General features: G+C 45.5%; 1 protein-coding gene across 1 annotated transcript in view; it reads left to right on the top strand.

The window, feature by feature from the left end:
• Window positions 1–13029, top strand: part of LOC126235931 (hatching enzyme 1.2-like) — a 136137-nt gene that overhangs the window by 43659 nt on the left and 79449 nt on the right. Inside the window, exon 2 of the mRNA XM_049944898.1 lies at window positions 10033–10120. Coding sequence (XP_049800855.1) covers window positions 10033–10120 — 88 coding nt within the window. The remainder of the gene's footprint in view (window positions 1–10032; window positions 10121–13029) is intronic.

A 13029-nucleotide genomic window follows, 5' to 3' on the forward strand; every position in this document is an offset into this window, starting at 1 on the left:
GTGCGACGAAAATTGTCAGTCGATCTCCTGAAAACATTTGTAATAATTATTAACTTTCGGTGATCACATGGGGAAGACCGGAGATCTGCTGGTAAGACCGTGTTAGCCTATTTATTGGAAGTAAGAAACTGGATATCTTGAGCATACAAAACGGCAGGTTCGTCCAGTGTAAATCAGACATTCCCCACTGATCCCGTGCAACACAGCGTAGTAAGCAGACACTGTCAATAATAATCAGTTAAATAATACGCGAACACACTTACTTTAGTTTAGTTCATGTATTAAATTCCTTCTCATTCAGAATCTCATCAAGATGGCGACTAGCTCAACAATACATACATATACATCTTCGTTCTTTTACAGCTAATCGGCAAGATCTCCTTCATTCTTTTCATAAGAGAAAACATACATAGCAGAGAAGCTATTCCATGGGGTAAATGGACGCTCCAAGGAATAATAGGGCTTGAAACTACTTTGCATTGATAATCATCGTATATTAAAGTTTAGGAATCGGTAAGATAAGAAGAGATATTTCGAGATATGTACTGAGTTATATAATTTATAAAACTTCTGAAAATATCGCGGAGAGACCGCTGCAAGAGACATTACATCCTCCAAATGGAGTTTAGTGAACACGAAATTTGTTTTCCATATTACGTTACTCTGAAAAAGTACATGTCTGGAAAAAGAAGCTTTTCTTTCCTAGTAAGCATTCTTCACACTACTTTGCATACCAGCAGAGTGTGGTTTTTAATGTCGATTGAGCCATATCTTTTTCCTATTCCTGGCCGGCCGCGGTGGTCTCGCGGTTCTAGGCGCTCAGTCCGGAACCGCGCGACTGCTACGGTCGCAGGTTCGAATCCTGCCTCGGGCATGGATGTGTGTGATGTCCTTAGGTTAGTTAGGTTTAAGTAGTTCTAAGTTCTAGGGGACTGATGACCACAGATGTTAAGTCCCATAGTGCTCAGAGCCATTTGAACCATGTTTCCTATTCCAATCAATGTTTGCCCTAAATTTTAAAAAGCCTGTATACTGCTGAATGGCCTCAAGTCCTTATCACACATTTCCAATCACTTGTCAGCCACTAAGTTTTTGTTCTCTTTCAAAATATTTATGCAGTAAAGAAACATATCGTAGCACACTCATGTTTCCCGAATGAGTGTTTAGTAACTTCTTAAACAATTTTCAATGCGAGACACTTACCGATTTGAAGCAGTTTCATGAAAAAAAGAGAACATTTTCCTTGCTGGACTTGGTCTGTGTTTCATGACCGGTATATATTGCCAATTTTTAATTTCTGCAAAATCACATTTAAATTTGGTTTCTTCATTTTGCTGCTTCCACCCTTAGGATAAATGAGCTGTAGTAAAATTACCTACACAAACACATACCTTCCTACTCATGTAGCGTTGATAGTGCAACCCTTTGTCATGTGCAGCACGCTGAACGGGTCCTGTGAAGATTGCCGGGCTTGCTGAACCCGAAATCGTCTTGCTTCAACCACCGTGCTTCATTGCATGTGTACCCTTGTGTCTCCTTCGTGGCAGGCTGAGCTGCTTTAATGGTCGTGGCAGAGATAGAGACAGGCGGGCTGGAAGGAGAATTGTGTACCTCTGGCTGTGAGCACAACATCTCAATGCAGGAACAACATTCTGTGGTAGGGGGCTCCCTGCTACCTTTATGTTAGTCATAAAAACTGTTTGGTGAGTACAACAACGCATTACAATCTCATCTCTGATACAACCCGTCAAAAATTTAAACGACCAAATTCAAAGGATGGAAAAAATGTTAAAAACTCAATGAACATGTGTTCTAATTACACTGAGTTTTATAGCTTTTTTAAACAATGATCATAGTACTGTTTAGTGTGAGGAATGTTCCACTAAAATATCAAGAAAAAATGTAATTTAGAAATAGCTCATGAGTCCAGTACTATCCAGATTTCCCTTAAAGGATAGGGCTTTCTAATGTGACATGTAACATGTTTGGATAACACAGCAAACCAGGGGACCTGCGCGATCCTTTCACACATTTTGTAGTTGTGAATAATGACAGTATTTGGAATAAGTGTAGTCGTTGGGATAAGAGTAGTTGTGGGAATGAAGAGAAACCAACTGTAAAATGAACTGTATGACATGAGATTTTATAATAATCATTAATTTATGACACATCCACATACACTCCTGGAAATGGAAAAAAGAACACATTGACACCGGTGTGTCAGACCCACCATACTTGCTCCGGACACTGCGAGAGGGCTGTACAAGCAATGATCACACGCACGGCGCAGCGGACACACCAGGAACCGCGGTGTTGGCCGTCGAATGGCGCTAGCTGCGCAGCATTTGTGCACCGCCGCCGTCAGTGTCAGCCAGTTTGCCGTGGCATACGGAGCTCCATCGCAGTCTACAACACTGGTAGCATGCCGCGACAGCGTGGACGTGAACCGTATGTGCAGTTGACGGACTTTGAGCGAGGGCGTATAGTGGGCATGCGGGAGGCCGGGTGGACGTACCGCCGAATTGCTCAACACGTGGGGCGTGAGGTCTCCACAGTACATCGATGTTGTCGCCAGTGGTCGGCGGAAGGTGCACGTGCCCGTCGACCTGGGACCGGACCGCAGCGACGCACGGATGCACGCCAAGACCGTAGGATCCTACGCAGTGCCGTAGGGGACCGCACCGCCACTTCCCAGCAAATTAGGGACACTGTTGCTCCTGGGGATCGGCGAGGACCATTCGCAACCGTCTCCATGAAGCTGGGCTACGGTCCCGCACACCGTTAGGCCGTCTTCCGCTCGCGCCCCAACATCGTTCAGCCCGCCTCCAGTGGTGTCGCGACAGGCGTGAATGGAGGGACGAATGGAGACGTGTCGTCTTCAGCGATGAGAGTCGCTTCTGCCTTGGTGCCAATGATGGTCGTATGCGTGTTTGGCGCCGTGCAGGTGAGCGCCACAATCAGGACTGCATACGACCGAGGCACACAGGGCCAACACCCGGCATCATGGTGTGGGGAGCGATCTCCTACACTGGCCGTACACCACTGGTGATCGTCGAGGGGACACTGAATAGTGCACGGTACATCCAAACCGTCATCGAACCCATCGTTCTACCATTCCTAGACCGGCAAGGGAACTTGCTGTTCCAACAGGACAATGCACGTCCGCATGTATCCCGTGCCACTCAACGTGCTCTAGAAGGTGTAAGTCAACTACCCTGGCCAGCAAGATCTCCGGATCTGTCCCCCATTGAGCATGTTTGGGACTGGATGAAGCGTCGTCTCACGCGGTCTGCACGTCCAGCACGAACGCTGGTCCAACTGAGGCGCCAGGTGGAAATGGCATGGCAAGCCGTTCCACAGGACTACATCCAGCATCTCTACGATCGTCTCCATGGGAGAATAGCAGCCTGCATTGCTGCGAAAGGTGGATATACACTGTACTAGTGCCGACATTGTGCATGCTCTGTTGCCTGTGTCTATGTGCCTGTGGTTCTGTCAGTGTGATCATGTGATGTATCTGACCCCAGGAATGTGTCAATAAAGTTTCCCCTTCCTGGGACAATGAATTCACGGTGTTCTTATTTCAATTTGCAGGAGTGTATATACAGTTCCATGCATATAATTTTGATCAAAATTCTTTACAGTGCATTACAATACCTCAATGTAAACGATATTTGACGTAAGAACGTAATCTTTGTGTTCTGTTTGTTTTTCATTTTTTTAAGAGATAAAAAACGTCAGTTGATTCAGCAACCCTTGAAGAGGCTGCATACAATTGTCTGTGAGTAAAGACAGGATCTGTAGGTGTAATACCACTCTTTGAATTGTTTGTCCTTACGACTTGCTGATAGTGGTCGCAAATGCTAAGGTTTAGCGCAAAATCGCTATGCAATGTCAGAAGCCGGTTAGAAAACCTTTCTAATGATACCTCATTCATCTCTATACGGCTATTAAGCGTTGAGAAAAAGAGACGTTGACTTGTAAAATAATATATATGATAGCAGTTTCCGGCAAGACCACTTGTGTTGTGGATTATATGAGGAATCTCGGGTCCGTAATAACCAGGATAAGCGCTAACCCTCAGTGTCGCGCGGCAGCTGTGGTGCGCGCGGCGGGCTGTGCGGCGCCACCCAGCGGCGGAGCCGTGGGCCCCCAGAGTGCGCCGTGGCGATGCCCGCCCCGTCGCTCTAGGGATTGGAAAAAACCGACCGCTTTTCGATATTTTGGTTCCGAATAACCAGTTTTTTGAGTATTTGTTTGGTCTCAGTTACAACAGGCTTAGCCGGCCGCAGTGGCCGAGCGCTTCTAGGCGCTTCAGTCTGGAACCGCGCGACCTCTCCGGTCGCAGGTTCGAATCCTGCCTTGGGCATGGATGTGTGTGATGTCCTTAGGTCAGTTACGTTTAAGTACTTCTAAGTTCTAGGGGACTGATGGCCTCAGATGTTAAGTCCCATAGTGCTCAGAGCCAGCCACAACAGGCTTATTTATACACTGACGGAAAAATTCGCGGCAGCAGGATGGAGTTGTGTGATGTAAGCGAAACTTGGTAGGTGTGATTCTGCATCTTAAAGATGATGTATATTCAAATTTCACCCCGGTGGCATAAGAATGGCGATCGTAGTACCGTTGTGAGGATGCAGATCAGGTATATACATGTTGCAATGGTAGTGAGCGCTAAGACTGCATCAGCAGAGTTGGTGTTAGTCAAGAATGACTTTAAGGCAACAAACACGCCCTTGTCAACACCTCACTGAGTTTGAACGAGATCGTGTAATAGCGCTACAAGAAGCTGGATGTGCCTTCTGCGATATTGCAGAAAGACTTGGCAGGAACATAGCTTCTGTACATGATGGCTGGCACCAGTGCTCACGACGTTGTACAGTCGCAAGAAGGCCGGGCTCTGGATGGCCACTTGGAACTATCCATAGAGAAGACCGTCAGGCTTGGCGTATGGTTCTGGCGCATCGTATTGCATCTGGAGCAGTAATTTGAGCTGCAGATGACAAAACGGGTACCTAAAGAACAGCTCCGAGCCACATGCCTCGTCGCGTGCGTTCCACTGACCCCAAACCACCACCACTTCCGACTTCATAGGTGTCAAGCGGGATCTCGTTGGAGGGCAGAATGGAGGTCTGTTGTGTTTTCTAATGAGAGCTGGTTCTCCCTTAGTGTCAGTGATGGCCATATGTTGGTTAGAAGGATGCTTCTTGATAGAGTGCAATCAAACTGTATGTGTACTAGACACACTGGACATATACCTGGAGTTATTGTCTAGGGTGCGATATCGTATGACTACAGGAGTATTCTTGTGGTTGTCTCATACACCGTGACTACAAATTTGTACGTATGTTTGTTGATTCGACCTGTTGTGTTTTCATGAACAGCATTCCAAGGAGTGTTTTCCAACAGGATAACGCTCACCCACATACCACTGTTGTAACCCAACATGCTACAAACAGTGTCAGCTCGTTGCTTTGGCCTGTTCGATCACAGAGCTGTCTTAAGTCGAGCATGTATGGAACAACTCCAGCGTCGTCCACAAACAGCTTTAACTGTCCCTGTACTGAGCGACGAAGTGCAAGAGGCATGGAACTCCATCTCACACACTGACATCTGTCACCTGTACAACACAATGAACGCTCGTTTGCATGCTTGCATTCAGCATTCTACCGGTTACACCGGTTATTAATGAACAAGCATTTCACATTTGCAATGGCTTATCTTGTGCTTAGCTTAACCACTGCTCTTGCAATGTCAACCGCTCTGCATTAGTCTACATTAATTGTTTATCGTTTAAGATGGTCTGTGACTTCTGAAGGATTGGTTTCTTGTTTGAATGATAGTTTCCGATGAAAGCTGTCGACTTACAAATCAACCCATCATACAACGAGTGTTTATGATGATACTGTACAGTAAATATGGAGCTTTGGATTAATTCATTAGTCAAGTTTTAACGTTCCTATGTAATTGTTTCAGATAAATGTTCTATTTTCAGCCGGCCTGTGTGGCCGAGCGGTTCTAGGCGCTGCAGTGTGGAGCCGAGCGACCGCTGCGGTCGCAGGTTCGAATCCTGCCTCGGGCATGGATGTGTGTGATGTCCTTAGGTTAGTTAGGTTTAATTAGTTCTAAGTTCTAGGCGACTGATGACCTCAGTAGTTAAGTCCCATAGTGCTCAGAGCCATTTGTTCTATTTTCAATACTATCTAAAGACTTCCTTTACATTGTCGAAAGAGCATTCTGAATTTTGTCATCAAAAAATGAATAGTATTCAAATACATGTTTAAAAGTAAGTTAATAATTTGACTATAAAATTGGCTTTTTTAAATTCAAAATAATTAAAGAAATCAAAACGCTAGAAGTTGTGCACAAAAGCTTCTTACTTGTCTGCCATTTCTAGGAAGTGATAAAAGTGTAAGGAAATTAAGGTAACAATAAACGCAAGGATTCATTTATTGTTTATAAAAAATAAGAAGTATTTGATCTGCTGCCTGTGTCTAGGTTTATCTATTTCTAGCCCTTGGAAACGCACAACACTAAAAGTAGAGTTATCCAACCTCAATTTTCATTCTTTAGCATTAATGCCCAAATAGTATCACAATAGTCCTCCTCTTTAGGTGAGTGATTAGTGCATCGGACTGCCACGCAGCGGACTCGGGTGGGTTCCTGGCTGGGTCAGAGATTTTGGTCATCAATGCTATTCGACCATTTCATTTCAGTATTATGAGTCTCGATTTTTGAGCAGACTTTCAGAATGTTAGATTCACGAGGACAATACTGCTGATTTACATACATCAAAAAAAGTTTTGCATCGTCCCAGTTCCTAGAACTCCTGAAGATAGGCGTTGACTGTGGATATTGTATCACAGACACAGTCCCTTCGACTGTTCAGAGATGTCACTAAACCCGCCCATAGGTGTAAACAACTATGCATGAGCAGCGCCTATTAGACGAAGGGGGTCAGACAGTCGATCAGTTCCAGTCATTCCACCAGGAAGGAGGTACACAGCTTGTGTTGTCTATAGTTCAACCATGCCTAGACAGACAATACCGCTATCCGATCGCGTCCGCATTGCTACTTTGTGCCAGAAAGAGCTCTCAACAAGGGAAGTGTCCAAGTGTTTGGGAGTGAACCAAAGTTCGGACATGAAGGAGATACAGAGAGCCAGGAACTGCCGATGACATTCCTCGCTCAGGCCGCCCAAGGGCTACTACTGCAGTGGATGACCGCTACCTACGGATTATGGCTCGGGGGAACCCTGACAGCAACGCCATTATGTTGAATAATGCTTTTCGTGCAGCCACAGGACGTCATGTTAAACTATATTCAATAGGCTGCATGATGCGCATCTTCACTCCTGAGGCCAAGGGCGAGGTCTATCTTTGCAACCACGACACCATGCAGCTCCGTACAGACGGGCCCAGCAACATGCCGAATGGACCGCTCAGGATTGGCATCACGTTCTCTTCACCAATGAGTGTTGCATATGCATTCAAACAGACAATCGTCGGAGACGTGTTTGGAGGCAGCCCGGTCGGACTGAACGCCTTAGACACACTGTCCAGCGAGTGCAGCAAGGTGGAGGTTCCCTGCTGTTTTGGGGTGGCATTATGTGGGACCGACGTACGCCGCTGGTAGTCATGGAAGGCGCCGTAACGGCTGTACGATGCGTGAATGCCATCCTCCGATCGAAGTTGGAACATTATGGAGTAAGGGGAGTAGCTTACAATTGGTTCGCCTCCTACTTTAAGAACAGAAAGCAGAAGGTAATCCTCCGCAATATTGAGAGTGGTAATGATGTTCAGTCCCAATGGGGCACTGTTAAATGGGGCGTTCCCCAAGGGTCGGTGCTGGGGCCACTGCTGTTTCTTATTTATATAAATGATATGCCTTCTAGTATTACAGGTGATTCAAAAATATTTCTGTTTGCTGATGACACCACCTTGGTAGTGAAGGATCTTGTGTGTAATATTGAAATATTATCAAATAATGTAGTTCATGATATAAGTTCGTGGCTTGTGGAAAATAATTTGATGCTAAATCACAGTAAGACTCAGTTTTTACAGTTTCTAACTCACAATTCAACAAGAACTGACATTTTAATCAGACAGAATGGGCATGTTATAAGCGAGACGGAACAGTTCAAGTTCCTAGGCGTACGGATAGATAGTAAGCTGTTGTGGAAAGCCCATGTTCAGGATCTTGTTCAGAAACTAAATGCCGCTTTATTTACCATTAGAACAGTATCTGAAATAAGTGACATTTCAACACGAAAAGTAGTATACTTCGCATATTTTCATACGCTTATGTCATATGGTATTATTTTTTGGGGTAATTCTTCTGATTCAAAAAGGGTATTTTTGGCTCAAAAACGGGCTGTTCGAGCTATGTATGGTGTAAGTTCGAAAACCTCTTGTCGACCCCTATTCAATAGTCTGGGAATTTTGACATTGCCCTCACAGTATGTATTTTCTTTAATGTCGTTTGTTGTTAGCAATATTACCTTATTCCCAAGAGTTAGCAGCTTTCACTCAGTTAATACTAGGCAGAAATCAAATCTGCATGTGTAATGCACTTCCTTGACTCTTGTGCAGAAAGGAGTGCAGTATTCTGCTGCATCCATTTTCAATAAGCTACCAGAAGAACTCAAAAATCTTAGCAGTAGCCCAAACACTTTTAAGTCTAAACTGAAGAGTTTGCTCATGGCTCACTCCTTCTATTCTGTCGAGGAGCTCCTGGAAGAGCTAAAAAATTAAGCAAATTCCAGTGTTACATTCTTGATTTTCTTTATTTAAACTAACGACTTGTCGCCTGAATATGTTTCTTATATTTCATTTCATCTGTTTCTACAATCGTGTTATAATTTCATGTATTGACTCGTTCCATGACCATGGAGACTTCTCCTAAATGTGGTCCCACGGAACAATAAATAAATAAATAAATAAATAAATAAATAGTGCAACCATATGTGCAGCATATTGGCGAGGCATTCGTCTTCATGGACGTCAATTCTCGCTCTCATCGTGCACATCCTGTGAATGACTTCCTTCAGGATAACGACATCGCTCGACCAGAGTGGCCAGCGTGTTCTCCAGACATGAACCCTATCGAACATGCCTGGGATACATTGAAAGGGCTGTTTATGGACGACGTGACCCACCGACCACTCTGAGGGACCTACGACGAATCTCCCGTCAGGAGTCGGACAATCTGGACCAGTAGTGCCTTTATGAACTTGTGGATAGTATGCCACGACGAACGCACGCATGCATCAATGCAAGAGGACGTGCTACTGGGTATTAGAGGTACTGCTGTGTACAGCAATCTTGTCCACCACCTCTGAAGGTCTCATTGTATGGTGGTACAACATGCAATGTGTGGTTCTCATGAGCAATAAAAAGGGCGGAAATGTTTAGGTTGATATCTATTCCAATTTTCTGTATTGGTTCCGGAACTCTCGGACCCGTGGGCGGGGGGATGCTGCAAAACTTTTTTCGATGTGTGTATTACGGTACAGTATTCAACCCCTGATTACTTGGTTCAAATGGCTCTGAGCACTATGGGACTCAACTTCTGAGGTCATTAGTCCCCTAGAACTTTGAACTACTTAAACCTAACTAACCTAAGGACATCACACACATCCATGTCCGAGGCAGGATTCGAACCTGCGACCGTAGCAGTCGCGCGGTTCCGGACTGAGCGCCTAGAACCGCTAGACCACCGCGGCTGGTCCCTGATTACTTGTCGAGAACAACAACGAACAGTGTACGGACTAAGTTTTATTTTGTTTAACTGTTTTTTTTTGACATTTTGATTCTAGGTACCTTTAAACTTATAATGCAGATGTTTGAGGAAGTCTTAGAAATTTTTGGTCATTGTTGGGTGTGTATGCCTGTTACCGGAAATAATAGCAATAAGAAACCGGTAATTGGTTATTTAAGTAACTGGTTATTTTGAGCGGTTTTAAGAGTCAGGTTAAACTGGAGATGAAGAAACCGGTTGTCTCGACGATAACCGGCGCTCCTGTGTTGCAGGCCGCTGCCGTGCCCGTGGCTGGCGCTCTCCCTGTTGGCCGCCGCCGCCGCCGCCGCCTTCGACCTGCCGCTCGGTGTTCCCGACCAGGTCAGTCGCACCAGCTTCCACAACTTGTTGCTAAAGAGTATCACCCTAAGTAATCCAGCATTCACGCACCACGAGGTGCAATACTGGAGACACCGAAAGCCCACATAAATCTATTCTCTCTACTCACTCCACACGACAGGTAGCGTTCTTGTCTTCTGCTTCAAACTCACTGTTACATTTGATTAGCGTTTCCGGTCTTATAGAGGAATTACGTTTCTGCCGGTCTTGTCTCAAAGATTCCCATCCCTCACTACCTGATTCATCCTGGCATCCTTAGCCCCGCGGGTTCCGCTATCGTTACCTTGTAAATTGTCTGTCTCTCCTTATAAAACTTATGACGTCCGAAACAACAGATGCCACTGGTATTACGGCGGCCATATAGAACAAACGATTGGGAAAAATCAGGACATTCGGCCGTGTACAGGTATTGAATTAAATCAACGGTGAAGGTTGAAAATTTATGCCTGTCCGGGCTTCGAACCAGGCTGCTCTGCTTCTCTACAACGGTTGGCTTAACCACCTTCTTTTTTTTTTTTTGTTCGGTATTGTTCGCTACGTTTGGGCTTTGCGGACGTCACAAGACATCCGTTCAAAAAATGGTTCAAATGGCTCTGAGCACTATGGGACTCAACTGCTGAGGTCATTAGTCCCCTAGAACTTAGAACTAGTTAAACCTAACTAACCTAAGGACATCACAAACATCCATGCCCGAGGCAGGATTCGAACCTGCGACCGTAGCGGTCTTGCGGTTCCAGACTGCAGCGCCTTTAACCGCACGGCCCATCCGTTCAAGTTGATCATTGATTCCCTTACTCAGTTTAAGTTGAGCTACCATGCCGGCTTCGCCTCGGCCATCTGGACACGCTTTCCGTGTGACCAAATTCTGAATCTGTCACGTGCAAGTAGCCCCGTTATCCTTTAGCGTCATTGCACCACTGCTCGCAGCATTCGCTAAGTCCCGCAGGGTTTCTGAATATATTATGGCGCATCCACATTGAAAGTAGGAACAGCCTCCTTACTCACATATATACATGTGTGGGGTCTCTTCTGTCGGTCATGTCCGACCACAGACCTGCCTAGACGAGCCAGGGCTAGTGTGGGTACTTCTGTGCAGATGCACTATATACCTCGTACCCTTGTGGGATTTAACGAATGCTGAGAGCAATGGGGCTAATGGGTAGGGGAGCTACTTGCGCCTGACAGGTTAAGGATTTGGGCCAACGGTGAAGAGTGTGCAGATGGCCGAGGCAATTAAGACAACCGATCTACAGAAACAGAGCAGCCGGGTTCGAAGCCCGGTTCGGCACAAATTTTCAGCCCTCAGCGTTGATTTACTTTAATGCATGTAGACGGCCAAATGTGCTGATTTCTCTTAATTATGTATACTAATTTGTGTTAGTACGTTGCTTGTATACTATCTGATATAATTTATCCAGACACGCCTATGGAATGAGGAACTGATAACTATGTATCACCAGAGGTGCACCCGCCAGTATGAAAGGAAGCGGGGGGTTTTGTCTGTACAGAAGCAGCAACAGCGGAATGGGTCGATCAGGAGAGCTCAATGACTTCCAGCTTGGACGAGGCAGTGAATGCCACCTGAGAAACTAGTCCATAAGACAAGATTCAGCCCTTCCAAAGCTGCCCAAGTCGACTGTTGGTGACGTGATTGTGCAGTGGAAAGATGAAAAAACAGCACAGCTACACCATGTTCTGACAGACCTCATATAATAAATATCGCAGAAAATCAGCGAAAGGACCACTCGCGAGTTCCAAGATGCTACCATCGGTCCAGCTAGGACAATGACTGTGCATAGGGAGTTAAAGATAATGGCGTATTATGGTCGAGCAGCTCCTCATAAGCCACACCCTGGGGAACACTACCTGGCGTCATGCGTAGCGCTAGTAGTGAACGGTATTGTGTTACGGTATGGGGAAGGTTTTTGTAGTAATGGTGTGGTCCCCTTATTGCGGTTATGAATAAACCAGTGCGGAGTAATATGAACACACTTTACTTCATTGTGTACTGCGTAGAGCAGAGGAACGGTTCGGAGACGATGACTGACTGTGTCGCCAAGGCACGGTTCACGCGGCTCCCCCCGTCGGAAGTTCGAGTTCTCTCTCGGGCATGGGTGTGTGTGTTGTCCATAGCGTAAGGTAGTTTAAGTAAGATTAAGTAGTATATAAGCCTAGGAACCGATGGCCTCAGCAGAACCCTCGGGCATGGGTGTGTGTGTGTTGTCCTTAGCGTAAGTTAGTTTAAGTAAGATTAAGTATTTTGTAAGGTTAGGGACCGATGACCTCAGCAGTTTGGCCCCATAGGAACGCACCAGCTCCAAGACCGCAGTGCACCATGTCATAAAGCAGCTTCTGTCAGGCAATCGTTTCTGGATAATAACGTTCATGAAGTAGATTTCCCTGCCTAGACTTTCGACCTGAAGCCAATGGAAGACCTTTAGGATGAGTTACAATGTCGACATCACTCCAGAAACTTGCTTCCAGTATCACTACTTCCTCTTGCTTCGGCTCTTGAGGAAAAATGAGCTGCCATTACTCTGCAGACATTCAAACAATTCATTGAAAGTGTCCTCAGCAAACCTCAAACAGTAATAAAGACCACCCCTACTAGGTGTCCGGATACTTTTGATCAGATACTGTAGTATATACGTTAGGAAATCTCACCTTTCTGAATGGTCTTTGTCTTCGTTGTCTAGTCTTACGACGTCTTATCTTTTTCACTCATTGTTTTGAATATTCCGTAATTTAGATACCTTTACCGATCTTCCGTCTGCATTACGGTAGCAATCATAATCTAGAGAGGTACTGATAGAAGCCGATACAAAGCGTTGGTCGCGCTCTCTTCCTCACCAACTTCTTCCGGATCGCGACAGCTATTCCTTAGATGAAGC

The sequence above is a fragment of the Schistocerca nitens genome, chromosome 1 (genome assembly GCF_023898315.1).
Source record: "Schistocerca nitens isolate TAMUIC-IGC-003100 chromosome 1, iqSchNite1.1, whole genome shotgun sequence".
NCBI lineage: Eukaryota > Metazoa > Arthropoda > Insecta > Orthoptera > Acrididae > Schistocerca > Schistocerca nitens.